At 40.6% G+C, this 22,296-nt stretch overlaps 1 protein-coding gene across 5 annotated transcripts in view; it reads right to left on the bottom strand.

The window, feature by feature from the left end:
- Nucleotides 1-19,133, bottom strand: part of LOC144018082 (A-kinase anchor protein 13) — an 89,814-nt gene extending 70,681 nt beyond the window's left edge. For 4 of the 5 annotated variants that reach the window (XM_077520215.1, XM_077520217.1, XM_077520219.1 and 1 more), the window contains exons 1-2: nucleotides 18,942-19,133; nucleotides 4,348-4,391 (exon numbers count right to left, since the gene is read on the bottom strand). In XM_077520215.1, the coding sequence (XP_077376341.1) occupies nucleotides 4,348-4,380 (33 nt within the window). In that variant the 5' untranslated portion in view covers nucleotides 4,381-4,391; nucleotides 18,942-19,133. Of the gene's footprint in view, nucleotides 1-4,347; nucleotides 4,392-14,516; nucleotides 14,750-18,941 lie in introns of all 5 variants that reach the window. The other variant, XM_077520216.1, reaches the window with a different exon arrangement.
- Between the last annotated feature and the right edge of the window lie 3,163 nt (nucleotides 19,134-22,296).

Raw genomic sequence — 22,296 nt, 5'->3', positions numbered from 1 at the left:
GACTCAATTTTGCATATACGTTTCTATGAAAAATGTGTATTATAGCTTCAATTTTAACATTTTAAAACATATTTTATATTTTGACTTTTTGAAGCACATAATTTCTAAGGACTGTTAATATTGATTTAATTGGATTCAATATTTAAGTAATCTTATTTATTTGTTTACTTTTGCAATGTTACACAGAAAAAAATTGTTTATTAGATGTATTTTATTTGTTATATTTATTTGTTTTATATTTATATATTTATTATATATTTTGTATTTATTATTTTATTTATTTCAAATTTCTTATTATTTATTAGTAGATTATCGTGGCTTTATTATCTGACCAATATATCGATAATTGCGGTGTCGTCATTTTGTGAAAGAATCGTTATCGTGAGCCTTGTATCGCATGTCGTATCGTATCGTGAGGTACCCTAGCGGTAACTGACTACTTGCAATGCATGACCGGGTATTCTTACACCGGCCTGTAGTCAATCACGAAAGCTACGCTAATGAAGGAGTCATGTCAGAATTGCAGTAGCTTGACCATGTACGGTATTCATACGCCACGCATCGTTTTAAACCTTGAAATAATGTCCTCATATCTACAATTACACCCTTAGAGCAGTCTGCGAAAAGTTGCGTGGCGTGCCCAACAGCAAGCAGTAGATTGTTAGTATGCGAGGGGGAGTCTTGCGGCCTCAACACGGACCAGCCGAGTCGCGAATGCAGTAAATGAGATGGAGAGAGGTGGAGGCCAGCAGGCATGACATTGTCTCCATTAAAAACTCATCTCTTATCTTGGGCCCAGATTGGAAATTAGGAGTTCAGGCGCTACTGAGCAGATTGCTACCTCGGCCGATTTGTGACTCTGCACTCCATGCCGGAATGAGAACATATTAGTGGGGGAAATAAGATCCACGCAATCACAAGGAATCGGCGATAGTGGAATCCATTTAGCAGAGCAGTTGCTCAAATGATTCCTGACAGCAGCGAAACAATATTTTTCCTCCATTTGTTTTGGCCTCAAATTAATATCCGCTCGCCGCAAATAACATGACCAGCCGGCGACTTGTGAGAACAGACGCTTGAGTAGAGTGCCTATATCGATCCGTCTGTGATGACTGCATTTTGTGCAAATGCATAAAGGAGGAGTTGCTCAGGATAACAAGAGGCTGTCATCTTCCATCAGTGGCGATAAAGAGGCTGGGGACAATTACGCCACAATGATTCCGCCAAAACGGGAAATTTTTAGGCCAGGCATTTACAAATCGCTTTTATTACTTTTGGAACAAATGAAAATAGTGTAGAGTAGGGCTGTGCAATTAATCGAAATTCAATTAAAATTTCAATTGTTACACCTCATGATTACAAAAATTGCCATAATTGTAAAAAAAAAAAAAAAAAAAAAAAAAAAAAAAGATTTTTAATTGAAATTATTCAAATATTACAACAGGAAGTAGGCGAGTGAATTAATAAATAAATACATAGATAAATAAATAGAATAAACATCAGATTCATAACATATACAATATATACAAGGAAGGAACCCATCCTGGAATTAAAATATTTGTTCCTTTTTTTAATTTTAAAAATTTATTTTATCAATTTTGTTTGGTCCAAAAGGACCTTTCATAATTAGGGTTTCAAAGAACTTTATTTGAAACTTAAAAAAATAATAATATTGTTAATTTAGTTGTTTGTTTTTTTTACACGTTTAAATATGTTCTTGTTTTGTACCAAAAAATATAAGATCGTTTGAATAATCGTGATTTCAATTATTGCCCAAAATAACTGTAATTAATATTTTGTTAATAAACACAAAAGAGTCTCAACAAGCCCTCCTACTAATTTTGCAATGTGTTTAGCAAATCTTTTTTTACGATGACTGTTCATAAACTGATCATTGTTTTTCATTTGGTATTGATTAAAAACGAAAGAAAACCTGATTCGCAAAGGGAGTGATGCACACACCACTGGGGGGGGATAGCGCAAGGAAAAAGTTTCACCAATGCACACGGAATTGTCTATCAACGAGACACGCACAAGAAGGTCTCAGGGTTGATGGCCGAATTTGAATCGGAAGTTGAGCAATTTGAGTTGAAGCAGCCACAACATGTACGTTTAATCGGAGGAAAGCATCCTAGACAGACGGACGGCACCGCATTGCAAAATCAATTTGATGGCTTCTACATACTCAACAGCCAAAAAAAAAAAAAGCAGGGTATTGTGTGTTCATTGACACCAGCTGTTCTTTCGATGTTGCTAAAAAACAAACCGTGCACACCAAACAACCCCATTTTGCAGCGCAGGTCAAAAACCCCAGCAGGCCACTTTGTTAAGTGCTTGTTATTACCAGCAGTGAGCTCAGTCTCGCAGTGAGACGGGCTTGCTGCAGAAAGCACCCGCTACACTTTGGTCATTCCCAAAGTGTGATGTGCCTCTCTACCACATTTTTCCTTTTTTTTTTTCCTCTCCCATAATTTTGGAACTTGATACCAAGTCTTTATACAGTTGCGTTCAAATATGTCACTTGATTTGGAGGACCAAAACTGCTTAGTGAAAATAAAAATGGATATATAATAAATATATTTTAAAATTAGATAAAAAAAATATATATATACAAATGGAAATAAAAATAACAAAAACTATATATATGCATATATAAATACATTTGTATTTAATTTTGAATTATATATTTTTTATATTAGTTTTTTATGCCTCTACAACTTTTTTTCTCCCCCATAATTTTGGAACTTGATACCAAGTCTTTACACAGTTGCATACAAATATGCCACTTGATATGGAGGACCAAAACTGCCAAATTTAAAAATAAATAAATGACTAAATAAATAAATAAATAAATGACTACAACTGAAAAGAAAAATGGATGTAAAAAAATATTATTTGAAAATTATATTCAAAAAATAAATATAAATGGAAATAAAAAGAACAAAAATATATATATACATATATATATAACACATACATTTGTATTTAATATTTGAATTATATTTTTTTATATCCGTTTGTATTTTCACTTTTAGCCATTTATTTATTTATTTATATATTCATGTAGTCATTTATTTATTTAGGTATTTATTTATGTATTGATTTAGTTTGAATTTTGGCAGTTTTGGTCCGTACTGCCAAGTCGAAATGTTATTCAAATGAGGGGGCGGTCCTAAGCCCGTCATCGGTCGAGTGAGCGGCTCGGCGAACAAGGACGTCTCGCCGGCTTGCAATGGAGAGCTCCAGAAAATGGACGACTATCTTGTCCAATGTCACCTCGACTTGTCTCGCAACTCAAGTTGCATGTTGAGGTGGAAAATATTGTTACCACAAATTTCTTTGAGATATCATGATATTATTTTTAGGCCATATCACCCACAAACTTTGTTTTATTTCTCCTCAGGGCTTCCTGGTATAGGATAAACCTCGATAAGAACTTCTCTTAAAATACCTAGAGGCAATGAACCTGACTTGTTGCGTGTGAAATCAAAAGCGCCCCTGTACGTTGGAGATAACGTTGTCAAGTGCAGAGCTGTTGTTACCGGACTTATCTCATTTCCTCTCCGTGCCTTCCTTCAGCCTGCCAAGTGCGAACGAACGCCCAGAACGTTCCAGCAATCGCGGGGCTATATGGATGCAGTTAACCGCAGTAATAGGACAAGAACCTTGGACAAGTGGGAAGTGATTTGCGATCAGGTGCGTAACTTGAGCAACTGAACTTATTTCACCTGAAAAGTTTCCCACCCAAGGTTCCTCCATCCGAAAAAAAAATTTGATTACTACTTATAGGTAACCATTTCGGAGCCTCGGCTGAACACTTGCACAAAAAACAAATGACAATGACATTATTCAAATCAAGTTTTCTTTTTCCCATCTGGGATTTGCATTTTATTTCCTTCTACCAAACAGTTGAAGCAGTTTTTCTTTTATGTATTTTTTTTTTCCAGTATTACCTTGCATAAACTTCCACAGATAACAGAAAATATATTTTCCATTTGTTGCTGGTGTTAGGTTAGGTGCAGTGTTAATTTTGACAACAAATTTTAAATTTCGTTTAAATTACAGTATTTTGACTAAAATTACCCAATATACTACTCTGGTTACAATATAGCTAAGCTAGCTACATACAAAACACAAATTACATAAACTCAGTCCATACAACAGTTAGCGCTCAACCATCCACCTCAGAGGAATTTCAGAACACAAGGTGTTACGCGGTAACCCTCGTAATGATAAAAGTTACCGCTTGTTAACAACCTGCTCACCTGAGAGCAGACGCAAGGCACAAAGCAGATGGTTTGTTTTCACAAGCAAAACAGCTTCTGCGAGGCAAATTCTCATACTTACATACAGTGGAGCTTGCTGGGGAGTGAGTTTCATGTCCCTGGGAGCTGCAAAGGACAAAGGTTGATGAGCATTTTGTTTAGTAAAAACAAAAAACAAAAAAAAAAACATTACAAACGTTAAAAGCACATTTCACACGTTTAAAAAATTGTCTTAACAAAACATGAGGCATAACAAATCATTTCGAACCAAAAGAATCGTACTAATTACCAAGACTAATGTCCATATTTGCACACAATACAGTACCAGGCATCTCAGACATCTCCCACAGCAGTTCAGAAAATTGAGACATTTTTTTGCATCCTATTCAAATATTTTGAATAGATGAGCATGTGAAAAGTGAAGCCTGCCTGTTCCCAGTTTGTTATTCACGCAACTTGTTTTCTCGATACTTTTTATGTCAGGGAGGTGGTAAATTTATGCTAGGTTCATTAGTTTTGTTGTTTTGTTTTGTTTTACGTTTGTAACAGCCTTCGTTGCATCTACATATACACACACAAATCAGGTACACTTTTTCATAATGCGTAATTGCGTATATGCCATTTATCATTAAGAATAAAGTTGAAAGAGAAGTCTGAAATGAAATTGTTGGGATTTGGAATCATAGTTTGTGGGAAACTTGTGGTTTGAATGATTAATTTAAGCAAATATAAACATTTTAAGTGGTGGCATCAATTTCTGTTTTTCGCTATTCTGTCCGTATATGCCACCAATAGGGGTTTACAGTAATGGATCATCCAATTTTAACACCATACGCTGCTCAAGTTAGATTGTGACTGAGGGCCTTTAGCACCACCCAGGGCACATTTTTTATTTTTATTTATTTTTTTAGTAGGAGTTTGTCTAAGATAAAGTCTTGGAATTTTCCCAAAAAGGCTGCTTCAAACCAAAATGGCTGAATTCCTGTTTAGGTTTAGGCACGGGTCCTCGAGACTTTTTCATGTGTTTCGTCATGATAAACACGTACACTCAATTTTTTGTCGCTCTATAAATCTTCTGTGAATGGATACTTTTTGTTCTAACATTGCAGGGTGCACTATACTACTGAGTTTACATGCATATGTGGATTTTCATAAGGACACTTGCGCTTACTAAATACTGGCCAGTTTCTTGGTATGTTAAATCAACCAAAAATTCCCCAGAGTGATATGTAGGCTCATTGGATTGGTATAACTACATATATTATCCTGCCATAGCACAGAAAGGCTAAGGACTTGTAAATCAATCAATAGTATGGAGGTTGCACAGTGGCTATGGAAGCGTCAGAACATTGCTGCTGACAAGGTGACAGTTAAGCTCGACCTTGGCACTCATCCCAACACCGTGGGAGGGTTAACAGTGCAACGCACATGTACACGTGCACGGCAGACCACACACTCTTGCCAGGCTAGCCAAAACCACCAGTCTGTGCCGGCCTTGGTTCGTACAGGGACAGCTGACGAAGAGAAAGGGGGCGGCGGTGGATGAGGGAGGGGGCTTGGCTTCAAAATTAGGCCAAACATTTATTGAGCCGTTAAGGCCTTGTGCCACCTTCTATCATCTGTGAGTAAAAAAATAAAATAAGAGGAGCTCCCGTGACCCGCCACCGTCAAAACAACACTCGTATGTGGCTTCGCGCCAAGAGGTTTCAATTCGCCGGATATAAAAGCTCACGTCTGATCTCGGAGAGACCCCCTCTAGTTTCTAAAAGGGATCTGGTTGCGTTCACAAGCCACAGAGCTGGCGTTATCCACAGTTTTCCTTTGTTTACTGTTCCCTAGCACTTACACGAGTCCTCGCTGAACTGTATAGCACTGAATAAATCCACGAAACTCCAAAACAGGGGTGCAGGGGAAGAACACAAAAGAGCCTCCGCACAATTTCTGCACCAAATATTTTTGCACTTTTGTACTGAATAAATAGTAACCCCCTCCTCCAATGAGAATTAGTTGGATCAGGTAAGGGGATAATCAGTGGTTCTAATAATACTCTGGAGTCTAATCCGCTTGCCTTAAGTGCACTGGGACTGATAGCAGCTTCTTTGCCGCATGCGTACGTTTGATAAGACTGTCACACAATGCAGCCCGTGAGGCTCTTTTGTTTGTTCCTTGGGAAAAAAAAATGTAAATTGGACATAACCTATAAATTGGGTGTAATATACACAAACAATCACAGTTGTGTACGTACCTGGGTTTCAGGTACCGTTTGAGTCACATTAACGTAAGTGGGGGAGGAGGGGCTATTTTGTGTAAAATTGAAACAATAAAAACACTACCAGTAAATTCCCCAATAAATAACATTCTGAAATACACACTCAAAATCAAATAATAAATATTCAGCACGATGAATGATTGGTTAGCAAGTCCGCCTCAAAATTCGAGGGTTGGGTTTTTTCAAATCTCTGTTCTGGCCTTCCTGGCCTATGGAATTTGCATGTCCTTCCGGTGATTGTGTGGCTTTTCTCCAGGTACTACGACTTCCTCCCACATTCCCAAAAGATGCACGCTAGGTGTGAACGGGAATGATTGCTGTGAATGTGATTAACTGCATGTTGCTGAATGTTGCCTACAACAAATGACATTTCAGTTGTTAAAACTGTGGGAGGACAACTGAAGTGATGCTTCTTTGCAATATTTGCTGTAAACCTGTTTTGCTTGTAACCCACCCATTGTCAACATGGTAGGAGCAGGAAGTACTATGACGTCGCTGATCGGCTCAAGGTTATCTAGACTCATCAAATAGGTTATAGCCACCAGCTGATGCACACGTACATGGTGCATGTTTGCATGTACTCGGTCTAGAATTGTCACAATTATGTAAGTATTGCTTTAAACGAGCTATTCACAATTTCACCGTGCAGGTCCACATGCAATTAGACGTGCATGGCTTAATCTTTGGGACGAGCATATGCTACCAGTGGCAGTAGCAACCAGGTAGCCTCTGGGGACCGTGGGCGGGCAAGCAGCCATGGCGGCGGAAGACCTGCCGCAGCCTGTCTCCCACGGGACCTGTCACAGCTTCTTGACTGTAGCATGGATGGCTCAGAGGGGCTGCTTCCAGAAGGACCTGGCCCCCTGCCCATACCGCCAGAAGCACCAAAATCCAGGTTGATGCCCAATGCCCATACCTTCAAAGTGTTTGACTGGCCAGCCAACTCACCCGACCTAAACCACATTGAGAACCTCAGATGTATTATCAAGAGGAAAATAAGGGCCACCAGACCCAAAGACATAGAAGAACTGACAACAAGCATCAAGGAAATCTTCATAACTTCCAGACAATGCCATGGCGCATCAAGGCAGTGATTAAGGCAAAGGGTTCAGATGATGGATGGATGGATGGATGGATGGATGGATGGATGGATGGATGGATGGATGGATGGATGGATGGATGGATGGATGGATGGATGGATGGAATCAACTTTACCAAGATGTTTCATTTTTGGAAATGTGCAAGACACAAGTTTCTAGTTAAAACGTACAAGTCTCAAGCAATTCCCAAGTTACTCTTGGGGGGGGAAAGTCAAGACGCCATCAAATTTCAAGCAAGTGAAGTCAAGTCAGTACTTGGCTCAAAAAAAAAAAAAAAAAATTGTAAGCATAAGTGATAATATGATAATATGATCATAACACCACAGCCTGAACTGGTCTCCAGTCAGTCACAGGGCACACAAGGAGACAGGTAACCAATCATGTGACAATCACAATTTCACAACACCATCACTGGGAATTGAACCCGCGCCGCCTGCACACAACTCAGGCAAATGTACCACAACACAACACCAATGACTGGTCATAAAATATCCAACCAATATTCTGTACCCCTTTGTTGGGTGGAGCTAGAAATACGATGCAGTGAGTCGATTGGTCAACAAGAAGGATTTCCTTTTGTGTTACTTTTGAATGATTTGAATACAAAGAAAGCAAAAAGTGGCATTAAAAAAAACCTGTGCTTCTGGTTTACAGACTGTCAGTGCACCACCCTGTATGGTGTGGTGCTCATATTTTTTGTTTTATTAATTGCCCAATGACACGCAGTCTCATTGGCATTCTAAGTTGTGAACACAAGAAGGATTGTGGTCGACTAATACAAATGGAACAGTACAGCACAGCTTGGTGGAATGGAAACATGATTTTTGACGCCATAATGGGAAAAACAAATTTATGTTTTGTCGCGCCATTATTCATGCCGGACATGGCAAAAGACATGAATCTAATCTTTCTCTGCTTAAAAGAAGTAATTATAGCAGTTAGTTGGCTGAGTCATACCAACTTAACCTTGTAAGCCATGCAATTATAAGCAGGTAGTCACGCAAAACCCGGTCACTGGTCTCCACTGTAAGTCTGTGTAACAGAAGAAGTATGGGAAACGGCAACCCTCAAGGCCACCCGACACCTGCCTACCGCGATTAAACCGCCCATTAACCGTGGGTGCAGCCAGCAGAGCGGCAGCCAAGCTATGTTTCAAGGCTGATACTTCAGCCGTGTTCATCTACAGCGTGATCATGTATGAATTGAAACAATAAATTGTCAGGAGAAAAGAAAAAAATGCAACTTGGACTTGGAACCACTCTGCTGTGTTTATTATTTGTCTTCTGACCAGTGACTTGCAACAAATTCAGGTTACGTCACCACCATAGGAATGGAGATGCTTCATGAACCGAGGAGCCCTTGCAGTAGTTTGAGTTATGCCAGTAAGTACAAATAAACACGGCTGAAAACATAACCACATGGATTGTTGAAAGTCAGCGAAATCAGAATTTTCAGGAATTTCAGGAATCACCTTTTTTGTTTTTACCGTGATCAAGTCAAGTCAAACATTGTGATTACAACTTCCAAGTCCACAAAAAAATTGTTTGTCCACATTGACAACGTTAGGAACAGCAGCCGTACAAACATGCTGCAAACCTCACAATGAGTTATCCAGTTGTCAAATGATAAATACTCCAGACCAGACCAAAAGAGAATTTACTAAACACCTGATCATATTAGACAACAGCAGATAAGACCCGTGATATGAATATGAGTAACAAGCAAAGAGGCTCCTAGAAGCACAAACACAACCTGGGGCTGTCAGGATCCGGAGCAGGAACATCTACCTGTCTGATTGATGATGATTCGTTTGTTGAGCAAAGTTTACAACTCCATTCTGCCAAGCCAACTCCCAAGTTTTAGTTGTAATAGGCGTGTGCTCCATTGCACAACCTCATTGGGTGCTCTTGCTTGAGTAAAGGTAATGATAACTCCGGTGCAAGCGATGAACCAAGTGATAAACCAAAACAAAATAAACATGGAGACAGTCGACCACTATTGGTGTCGTGGTCCACATAGCTGAGACGCCTGTCACTGGCAGACTAGCGTGATTCTGCCTCAAAAGATAAAAATGGAAGGCCATTTCAAGTTTATTTCTACCGTTTCCCGGGGTATAACTTCTCTGAGACATTTTGTCCGATGTTCACGTTTTTTAGTGCAATCACTAGCTCAAATTCCCCAATTTCCTTTCTGATGCGACCATTTGGCAGGACCTCTGTGCTAAAGGGGCTAGGGCAGGGGTGTCAAACTCATATTAGCTCACGGGCCGCATGGAGGAAAATATATTACCAAGTGGGCCGGATCGGTAAAATAGGTATTGGAAATTATGAATTTATGTCTTGATTGTGACCGGCTGATTAATTGGTCCGACTTTACAATTTTTATTTTTTTTTTATTTTTTAAACTTTACAAAAATGGTCTTGTGGGCCGGATTAAACGTCTTTGCGGGCCTGATCCGGCCCACGGGCCGTATGTTTGACACCACTGGGCTAGGGACTAACAGGGAAATCTTAAAGGTTAACTTAACAAGATTCCTTCCAAATATGGAGTCTGACTCACCCTGGAAAACATTTACAGCGTGAATTCCTGACTAGTCACCAGTCCCAAAGTGAGTCGCAGCATTAGCGATGCTGTGTGACACACAAAAAAAAAAAAGTGTTGGCGGTGTGTGACTCAGTGCAGTTTGATGTTTAACTTGCCGTTTGTTTAACCCCCTGTTGCCGCACTGGTTAACCAGTAGGTCGTAGCCTCGCGACATACAAGGGACCAGACCTCTGCGATGTGCTAATCCCGCCTGGTGCTTCTTTTTAAGGCCCTCTATCAGCTCTGTGGCTAAATTAGTTCCAGCGACGTCAGTACCTCAGAGGCCCCACTGCATCCACCGCCATTTAGATCGTCACGGCTGTTTGATTTAATCAAACCTGCCCATTGACGCGACCTCCTCTCCTCACTACCACCCCCACTGCACAAAAGCAACCTGTGTGTGTGTGCACAAATGGCCAGCCGACAACACCGGGCCGCAGGATGAAAGGTCTCCTTAATGTTTGTGGTGACAGTTATTACCCCAGCCTGCTGAAACCAAATACCTGTCAGCCCAGATAGCATTATCTTATTGTGAGAGGCGTGCAGGGGGCCGGCCTGTAATCAGGGTCCGGGCCTTGATCAGCGCTCCTCCCCAGGTTGGATGCCACCGACCCGACCCCCACCTTTTGTTACCACGCCATTCAACCGCAGGGGCACTGTGTGGATGTTACTAAGCAAACAGGAGAGCCGCCGCCACGTTTGGGCATGGTTACGTCTCGAGAAAGAATGCGCGTGATATTTAGAGAGATGTGTATAGCTTTCGGTCTAGCTATGTGCAAACCTGCAGCATTGTCTTACTCTACAGAAGTGCGGCGATTTCAGCAGACCAAAATGCGATTCCCTATGTGTCGCGTACACCTCATTCAAACTTGGTAGCAATCAGAAAAGATCTTTAGGACACCATGGTTCTGTTTCTGGCATGACGTACTCAAAGCTATTTGCAAAAACTGTAGTTTGGACACTTACGTTTCTGTACACCAATACACAACTGTCCTACAAAAGCAACACATTTATATTCTCAGCCAAAACATCCCTTCAGGTGCTGATACAATCCAAATAATAGTAACTGAAGGACGCCTAACAACAACTCCTGAGGGTAATTAAAATGTTGAGTCAGTAGAGAGGCATGCCAAGTTCAAAGAGAAGTAGCTAACGTTGGCCACCGGCTCGGTGTTAACGCCAAGGAAAGCAAGGAGGTAAAATTCTCAAGATGAAGCATCAGGAGCCACTGGGGGTTCTGTATTTTGCTCAGGCGCATTTGTCATGGTCACAAGAGTCAGTTTGTTATACGTATATATTTATATATAATATATATATTTGTTATTTGTTATACACATCAGGTGGCTTGCTCCCTAACCACAAATATCGAGTAGTGATAGACCGATGTGCTTTTTTCAGGGCCGATGCCAATACCGATTATTAGTCATCAAGGAGGCCGATAACTGACATTACAAGCCGATATTCATTTGCAGTAAAAGAGAAAATAACAGCGTAAAAAAAACAACTTCTCTTTTAATTTTAAACATATTAAGAATAGACAGCATTTGTTAAGCTAAATTCAAAACTAAGCAAGCAAATAAATAAATAAATAAATAGTTTTCTACTGTAAATAAAGTTTTCCAAAATTTCAACGTAATTTATAAATTACTTTATTTTTTATGAATTAAAAAGTGTTGGGACTTCCCAGTTGCAGCAGTGACAAATGTATGCAAAATTAAATGTATCTAATTTTGGGTTTTCGGCAGGGTTCAAAAGATCTTTGCAGACAGTGAAAAATTGTCTGAATATGTTTGAAATGTCTTTGCAACAAGTAAAATGTGTCTATAAACATCTTACAAATCCTGACGAAAGCACAAAATTTGCTACGCTCGCAAGCATTCGCTGTTCGGTGAGATTCCAGGTTTATCGGCCTTCAGATTCGTAAAAAGGCCGATGCCGATATTTGTCAACATGCCAAATATCGGCACCGATAATCTGCCCGGCCGATAATCGGTCTATCCCTAATATCGAGGGTTCAATGTACTTGAGCAGTCCTTCCTGTTCCTATATATTTGAAACAGTTCTAGTATCATTTTCCAAAATTGGAATTTGTGCTCCAAATTGCCTTTGTTTTTTCATGTAAACATGCAATTTCTGTGATGCTGATAGAATTTTTGTATGTTTTCAGCTAAAACGTCGATAGAAGGTCTGCTGAAAGTGCTCAGGAGAGTCAGATATGGCTGAGTTGGAGCAAAAGAAAGTGGTGACGAGTCCCATTTGGGAGCTAATAGGTTTAGCGTGGCCGATCCCGAGCGACCGCCAACCTGTGTTCCTGCGGCGGGCCTGATCAGATTAATACCACCCGGCACTAATGGCTGCCTGCTCACTGTTGGGCAAAATACAGCTTCGCTTCGCCCCTGTGAGCCGCTTTTTTTTTTTTTTTTTTTAATCAACAGCAATGAGAGCCTACAGCACAAAAACAGCTTTTACCATCATGGGTTGTGGTTTGTCGGGTATGCGTGTCAGTACCTCAAAACCATGTGTTTGTGTGGCTTGGCTTCACCCGCCGATGCACTGTGAACCCTCTGGGGTCTTTGCAAAAAAAAAGCACAAAAAAAAAGTGACGTCCGGATGACAAATAACAGTCATGTCGGTCTGGTTGTCATCATCGAAACCGTCCCAAATCCCGACGGCCGTTCTGGGAAGCCACTGTCGCCGCGGCCGCCTTCGTCTCGCGCATGACCAGCTCACTTCCTCTATTTGAGACCACGCCACAGCCTTCACAGGAAACTCTGCCCTAAAGCACACAAGACCTGCTTAAAACAGGAAATGATGCGTCGTGTCGTCTTGAAGGACTTCTCCGATTTATACAGATGACTGAAATCAGACATATGCAGCCTGACATGGTTTAAAATTGCTATGTTAAGGATCTTGCTGGACGTTTGCAGGGGGTTTCTTCATGAGCTTAAGATTTTTGAGAAAGAACAGAGTACGTTTGCCGTTTTGGCTTGACATGGCCATTTGGCCATTTTAGGGTCATGTGTGGCATTTACAAGGGAGTCCTTACAAAACAAACTGTCCAAACAGTCAATTTCCCAATTGCTACCAAATTGAACCAAGTATACTAGACAGATGGGTAACACTCATAGACAGGGCGAGAAAATACATGGACATAGCAATTTACGGGTCTGTAGCTACCTTAGCACAAAAGATGCGGGCCTCCAAATATGGTCCACAATTGATTGTGCAATCCCCGGATCCCTAAAATGGGCGTGGCACCCAAACTTTGAAAGGCCGTAACTCGAAAACCGTTTGAGCCGAGGGGCTCAACCACGTCATCAACAAGGGTTATCTCGATTCGGGCTAGGGGAATAAATCGACTTGAGTCTGCCACAAAAATCGGTCAACCAAAAAAAAAATACAAATAAAAATATAAAACTATGATTAACAATTTTAAGATCATATTTGCATTGTCTGGAAGAATCTTTGGCATGCTTACGGATCAAAGAAAACGAAGAAAGATGCCCGTGGCCCGCATGCCGTAGGTTCCACATCTAAATGGATGACGTGTGTGAAAAAAAAAAAGCTCACTGTGCGTCTAGTGCAGGGGTAGGCAATCTCAGTCCTCGAGGGCCGGAGTACTGCAGGTTTTGGAGGTTTCCCTCTTCCAACACAAGCTGATTCCGATCAACGGGATCGTTATCAGTCTTATGCAGAGCTTGCTGATGAGCGAATCATATATCAGCTGTGTTGGAGAAGGGAAACATCCAAAACCTGCAAGACTCTGACCCTCAAGGACCAAGATTGCCCATCCCTGGTCTAGTGTACTTCTTGTTTCTTTCTAAATGGGTGAATCATTTTTATTTTGGGTGAAAAATTGTTTAAAAGAATTGAAATTTTTGCTCACATCTAATAAATATAAGCATTTTTGCATCAATTCCTTTACGATATGAGGGACTACAGTATACTGTACATGGTGTTCAGTGTTCACAGTCATAAGATCCATCATAGGGAAATCATAATGTGCCCTGCGACAAAATTGAGTTTGATTGGAAGGCCGCTTTCATGCTATTCGACACTTCAGCAAGTACCAGAGAGAATGCATCATGTCACGTAAGTGGGAGACAATTTTACAACCCAGCCGCTAACACGTGTTGTTATGAGAAGTGTTATCAGTGCACCGTTGCCAGGCGACGGCGGTTGGACTTTATCCCTTGGAATATAATCTAAGGGATGTTGCGCGCAACTTCCAAGCCCAGGATCAAAGTTGATATTGTGGGTGGTGCAGCCAGGAAGGGGGAGGCATCAATGAGACCTTACCCCACAGATTAAGTGGCGACGGCGACTGCGGGTCGGGCCTCTTTCAGGTGGCGTTCATCGTTAAGTCCATTAGAGAGAGCCGGGCAGGTGTGTTTACACTGCAGGTATCCGGGCATGTGAGCTCTCGCCGCGGCTAAATATGGCTTTGTGCGAACACGAGCGCTAAGGCTGATCAAAGCGCTGATGTCACGGGCGGTCGGGCGGGCGGAGCCAGCGAGCTCCGGGTCAGATGTCTGCCGGGAAGGTAAACACAGTTTAAGGTCGACGTGCATGCAAGAACACACGCGGCGCCTTTGCCAGTCATCAGTGCTACTACAAATACACTAAAAAGTCAACCATAAACATTCCTTGACAATAATATGTTATGTGTGACCTCACTAGTTTAAACATGACATTCTGATTAATATTGCACTTGTGGAATATTAGTTTTGCAGCAAAATCCAGCGTTTTTTATCCATCTGAGGGGACGGCCATTTTGCCACTTGCCGTTGATTGAAGATGACATCATAGTTGCTCAGGGCTCAAGCAACAACCAATCACAGGCTGTTTTCTGAAGCTAAGCTGTGATTGGTTGTTACCTGAGACCTGAGCAACTATGATGTCATTATCACTCGACAACAAGTTGCAAAATGGCCGCCTTCTGGTATTGATAGAAACGGTTCCACTAACCCAATATTAACCAGAATACCATATTTAGAATTGTGGGGCTGCATAGAACATATTATTGTCAAGAATTATGGTGGACTTCCCCTTTACCAGCAAAATTATAATGAGTCATTGGAGTGCCACTGTATGACCAATATTTCAAACGGATGACATGAAATGCAATCAAATACTTCAACAATATGGCATGCAATGTGAAAGCACATACAGTATATACATAAATATATACAGTATGTACATAAATTGACATGTATACATCCTACAGTTTTGAATTAATAAAAAATAAAAAATAATAATTTGAAGCTCTTTTGTTAGTTTTAATGCTGCTTTTGCTGATGTTTTAGATTGTTATCGAGGTACCGTTTCAGTACCGGTTTCGGTATTATCGAAGTCAAAATTTTGGTATCGTGACACTAGTTCTTAATTCGACTGCGTACTGACTTTGACTTGAAAATGCTTCAAAGATGGAACAACAAGACTTCTGAGCCACCCCAAAGTCAAATTGACAGCATCTCAAGTGAAAACCTATGAGACTCGTCTCCAACACTCGCCATATGATGGCAAATGGAGCGTAATTACAAGACCGGGGGCAGCGCGCGTCTCCTCCATCACGGCCAAATTAGGGGGTTGGTGGCAATGAGAAATTGGCCCCGGCTACCGTACTGAGCTGCTCGAATTTTTGTCGGAATTCGCAAGAGACCGAACTGTTCGTTTTGATTCCGTTCTGCCGCACTCATGTAAATGTGGATTCTTATCAAAAGCAAAAATGACAAAGAAAGACATGCACAGAGGACTATATGAGACTGATTAATGAATGACAGCATTTACTATAGTCATATGACAAAAAAAATAACTTCCTTTGTTTTATTGCTGTTCCCTTCACATTCGGCACAGTACAGGAACAAAATGCTGGGGGAAAAAATGCTTCCTTTCTTTTATACAGGCAGAAATAGATGCAAACGGAACAGTAAAATTGAAAAATATAAAATTCCCCCCCATAAAAAATGTACACCAGTGATTGTCGGTGTGGTATAGGGACATCCCGATACGATATGATCACGATACGATAATTATCACGATAAGTATATTACGTTCGCCTTCATCTGACCATTAGCGTGGATTTTATACACAGAAGGGCCAAAACATGCCTTGTGAAAATGAAACTGCACTAAAAAAAAAAAATAGCCACCAGAGGGTGATCGAACTGCACAAATTGAAATCAACCCGACTTTTTTGAACAGATGTGCTGCTTTTAATATCATGACATGACGCCGACGATATATTGTGGCCTTTTTAATACGCCATATCACAATATTGCCGATATCGTTACATCCCTAGTGTGGTATGCTAAAAGCTATCCCTCGATAAAATGTTAAAAACCAACATAATGTTACAGACTAGTGGCGTAAACTTTTTTTTTGTTGTTGTTGTTTTACTCCAGGACAGCGAATTAGAAAGATGTTTCTCACATAAAGTCATTTATTTGCAAGCAAAACAGCTCCGCAAAAGGAAAAAACAGATATTTTGAGCCTTGGTAAATGTCGCTACGGCATCCAAATAACCTAAAAATTAAGCCACTAAAGTCGTACGATTTATTGAGGTGTGTTTCTCAATGGCGCAAGCGGACCGCACGTCGCCAAGACTTAAGTCATTTTTTTTATGGCTGGCGGACAAAGTACAGTGGAATCCTCCATCATAAAACTATGTTTTAAACATCTTATCTAACTTTGTTAATGTCCGTGAATATGATGCATGAAAATTAGAAGAAGGGGTTTAGAACAAATGAGGAAGCGATGGTGACATTGCAGTTTTAGTACTTTATATAAGACAGACAGTAGTCTTACTTCACATAATTTCACTCCACAGTCCTGGGGGAAATGTCAACGAGGGGCAATGGTCTCATTATGACAAACATTTGTCCCTCCTCCCACCTCACTCCTCTGACAATTGTTAACGTGTGAACGTAGCTGATAGTCCGAGCTCTCTGGCACCTTCCGAACAGTGCGCGCGTTTTCACGGCCGCCGGGGAGGCATTCAACGGCGGCCACGCAGCCTTCTCCTCTGTGTCAAGGCCCCACCTTTGTCCAGTTCAGCAGGCCATCGACGCGCACGCTTGCGTCATCACAACATCCTGTTTCAGTCATGCCGTTTTGGTGATAACAACAAAAAAAGGTTTTCGGACTAACCCCAAAAATGCACTTTTGGGTACTTTTCTGGCAAAATTTTACGGCGGCTGAATTTGCTGTGCGTCTCTGTGGTGAAATGACCCTACATCATGTGGACAGAGCACAAAAGGCGGTCATTTTGGTTTGAAGCAGCCATTTTGGACAAATCGCAGGGCTCATACTTTGGCGAACTCCTACTAGGGAATTCCTCAAAATGATCCACAATCGGAAGCTGGTTTGTTTCAGGGTCATTTGACAATTTTCCGGACCAATGTTGATCCTTGACTGTCCTTTTATCCGGGTAGCTTCTCTTTTCCTTAGTTTTTCTTTTATTGTATCCTCGGACAAATCTTTTCATTTGTTTTGCAGCTTCTGCCATGAAAGCAGTAATCAAGCGACGGCATTCAAATTGACTTCCGCCTTGGGAAAATGGGGGAAGTGACGTATGACATAAAGCAGTCAGCACATTTGTAGTTTTTTCTTATGTGGCAGTATTTCTATCATCCTCCTCAAAGTTGCTTAGTGCCAGTAAAAAAAAAAAATGATACAGACCCTCAGGCCATGGCAAAGGTACCAATCAACTAGTTTTAAGGCAATGTTTCATCAGAAGAGTTATGATTTATTAAGGTTGAAAAGTTCCTTAGTGCTACTTTAAGTACACTCAACTCTCACTAATTCACAAATCTACTCACAAGTTCTCCTGTAGAAACTAAAAAAATTCCTGGAAAAATTCACCTACACACATGTTCATGGACGGACCTATCCACATATTTTATGACAATTCTGTAATGCTGGAAGTGAAAACAGCGCGCTAAACTTCAAAGATAGAAAGGTCCAGGTCAATATTTGGCAGTGACGGAAGTTTATAGCTAATCAGCTGCTAGCAACTAATTAAGTACAGTAAAGTGCCCAACTACAGATAAAGAGTTGTTTATGATATGTGCGATTAAGCATCACGGAGTAATAACATTGCCAACAGGTAACATGCATGGCAGTGTCTTTTGCATATTTATCATTTATATCAAATTATCTGTGGGAGATTTGTTTTTGTAATGCTGTAAGATGACTTAGAAATTATATTAAAGCGTTATGATCATAGTCTGGGGTATATTATTTAGGGTGGGCGATTGGTGGGCAAGTTGGGTTCGGTGGGTAACCACTGCCAGCAGAGAGCAAGCAGAAAAACAACACCTGTTTTTACCTGGGTAATGACTTGGGTAGGTGTTCCTAATATTTTGCCCGTGGCCCCCCCAAAAAAAAATGGTTCTGACGCAATGGAGTTCAATATGAGCAACTTTCAAGCTTCATGACTCAAAACCACAAAAGCAACATGAGAACTCACAACACATTTCGGGCGTTCCTATTAAATTGGATCGTAGACGCTTGACTTCTGCCGTTTGTTTTTCTGCAGTAGCAAAAGTTTAGCGCCTTTTAAAAGTGTTGGACAGCAACTTGTTGTGAAAAATAAAAACACAATAGCGTTACATCGCTTTCAAAAGTTATTGCATACTAGAACGGGAACGGAACTAGCTTGAAAACCCTCCAAACCGCTTGTGTGTTTAAAAAAAAAGAAAAAAAAAAAGTTAGCTCTTCTTACCTGGAAGAGAAGGCGACGCTTCAGGCTGTTTTTTGTTGCATAATAATCCCCATAAGTGTCAAAAATGTCCCTTTAAACGGGTGTCGAGCAGCGGCGTGGTCCTGCGCGCGCACACACGCACACACGAATAAAAAGTGACCCAAGTGTGTCGACTCGACTGCACTTTTTTTTCACCACAGTTTGTTAGCGTCTCCCAGGACAACTCTTGGAAGGGTGGAGCTAGCACAATACCGGAAGTTACGTTGCATCCTTAAACGCTTAAAACTTTATATGACCGACTTTTTGGAATGACTTAAACTTAACGTAACGTTACACCATCATCGTTATTAACTTATGTATTCATATATAATGTATTATATAATTTTATTTTTAATTTTAGTAAGTCTACAATTCCTATGTGCTTCCGTCAATGAAGGCGACAAAATCCGGGTAGTGTATAGACAATAAAATATCATCGCTTTTTTTTGTTTGTTTTTTTTGTTTTGTTTTTATGCTTTTGTTGTTGTTTTTTTTGTTTTTACTTTCACAGTGTTTCATTTCACATCAACATACAAGACAAACCTTTAAGAAATTTGTCTAGTTAAACCGTTGTTATTTTATTTTTTCAGCCAGAGGTCACCAACCTTTTTCAAACCGATAGTACTGTACCACTTTGATATACACATTCTCACAAATATTATCAACAATGATTTAAAAATATACGGATATTTATTTATATAAATACACAGCACTTCTATAAATGTTGGTATTTTTGTTTTATTAAATTGTTATGATTAAATCCACAACATTCATATAGGAAATCACACCACCCCATCACTGACGAAGTATTTTTACACATCTGTGAGCGACTTATGTCATCTTTGAGTCTACATGGTACCCACGGTCACCAGATTGGTAGCCCTTGTCATACATAAATGGTAACCACAGTATTTCTCTAATAGGGAGATAGGACCTAAACGAAGGCCCACTTAAAGGAGAACAAGAATCTGACACGGTGATGTAAGTGTCTCAATAAATTTGTCGTGGTGTTGGCAGATGATTACCAAGTACAAAAACCTAAGGTGATATTTTGAAGGTGTTTTCTCCATCAAGTTGGACGTCATCAGTGTTAACAACAAGAGTGGACGTGATAAAGCAGGCGAGCCGGGCGAGGTTCGATGACCTGCAAAACTTTTTAATTAATTTAATGATTTTAGTCCAACACAAACATGTCTGAGAAGGAAGAAATATGAGCGCCTCTGTCGTCAGCTTCCACTTTTATGAATCACAACCGCGGCAACAAAAGCATTACGGACGTCTGCTGCTTTCTCAGAGTAAACAAACAAGGTGGGGTGAACAAATAACAAAAACAAAAAAAAAGGGCATCAATATTGCACGTAGTAGTTAGATTACGCTTGACGGATTAAAGGGAATTAGATTAGAAAATTAAATTTCTTATTGGGTTTGTGTTGTTTATTGCTTGCCATCTTCCACCGTCATCTTTGGTTCTTTTATACGAATAAGGAACCAAATAACTGTAATATCACCCAGGAATATGTGACACTTTGATTACCAAGGAAACTGGCAGCAGTGACACTTGTCCCATTCTCCATCATCACCTTTTTGCGCTTTTACAAGAACAAAACATCATATGGTAACATTATCAGGTTGTGATTTGATTCGAAATGCATCATACAGAAGTGCCACTTCTGCAGTTTGTCCACATTCACTTCCTGTGCCACTCGTACCATTTTGCACGCTTTACTTGTGTGCTACAATCGAGCAACATTGCAGGCTGCTAATACTGCCATCTGCTGCCTGATACTTATAAGAGCACATGTGAAGGTAAATGGGGGAAAAGCCACATTCCAAGTTGATAATACTGATTGAATGAATGGTTTACTTCGGTTCTATACATGTACAGAGAGGAAAACACAAACATAATTTTGAACAAATCAATTCATTGCTAACTGAATAGGCGGAAGCACATGTCTTATTGTTGCCTATCCTATACTGTCACATGAATCACTTAGAATTACAATAGAACAAAATATCATTTCTAAAAGTTTAGCATATCATCAATATGGCACTATACGCATGAATTATTTTACATTCAATTTTTTTTCTTAAACCCCAACAGAGAAGTGCACAACATGAAGTTAGCAAAAGTTGCGTTTGCACCCAGAAAACTTCGACTTGGACATTTCCAGTCATCACCACAAGGGGTCAGTGTCCACATCACGCTGGGATTGATTGACCTTGGGTCATCACAGTGCGAGTGTGTGCTCGTGTCGTGTCAGGTGACCTAAAGACCGATCATCCCCATCCAATGGGAGGTGAGGTCTTTGTCCTGAGACACTTTTGATCCCGCCCACTCACCTGCGCCACATCCCGCTTCCTGGTTCCATTCACGAGAGAATGGCGGATCAACATCCGTTTGATTAGGACGTCAAACCAGCACACAGAATCATTCAGCCAACAAAAGGTGGCAAAATTCCATTCGGGGCAAATGTCGCAGTGCCCCGCCAGATCCAGCAGATGGTGCTGTGGATGTGAAATAAAGTGTGTATCTAACACATGTTTTATATTTAATGCAGAGTAGTGGAGGAGTAACTAATTACAGGCCAGCCAAGCTCATTAAATTTGAATTGATTACTGTAAGACTGATACCTTATGAAAATTAACTTAGATGCACCTGTACATTTCTATTTCAGTAATTCCAACCCATTTGACTCTATTTCATTTTACGTCCTTGCTATTGCTGGAATCTCTGCCCCGCTCCGTGGGGATTATAATCCCAGTGCGTGTTCCATTAGCCAGTTTTCCAGCATGACGAGTGAAGGACATTTTGAAAGTGAAGCGTCCACATTTGTTACAGTGGCGGGATGGCTTCAATTCATATTAGCCGCGTGTGAGATTACAAACAGGATTGTTTGGGCCATGATAAACTCACGCAGGGGGATGTGGGCGGGGTTTGATGACGACGCGCAAGTGTGGCTGGGCTAAATTTAGCCAATAGCTTTGCTGGGGTGGAGCTAATCCGCTTTGCGCTGGAATTATCTGGCCTCGGGATTATCGGGAGCTTTGTGTGCTTCTACTCTCTGGAATGATGTCCCATTGCAGACTGTACCAAATGCTGGTGATATGGGGGTGGTGGGGGGGTCATCATTTTAGATCTAATGACAATTGTTATTACTTCTTAAAGACAAATTCATATTTCATCAATTCAAAAGTGATTCTTGCATTGATATTATGGTTGTTGTTCAAGTTTATTTACTTATTTAAAATAGTCCAAGCAATGAATTCCACCATCCTGTAGAATTCCGAGCTACAGCCGCTGCAGGCTGATGGATTTTTTGTGAGAAATATAATTGTC

Source organism: Festucalex cinctus, chromosome 4 (genome assembly GCF_051991245.1).
Source record: "Festucalex cinctus isolate MCC-2025b chromosome 4, RoL_Fcin_1.0, whole genome shotgun sequence".
NCBI lineage: Eukaryota > Metazoa > Chordata > Actinopteri > Syngnathiformes > Syngnathidae > Festucalex > Festucalex cinctus.
The sequence above is the reverse complement of the archived record's forward strand: the minus strand, read 5'-3'. Positions and strand labels throughout refer to the sequence as shown.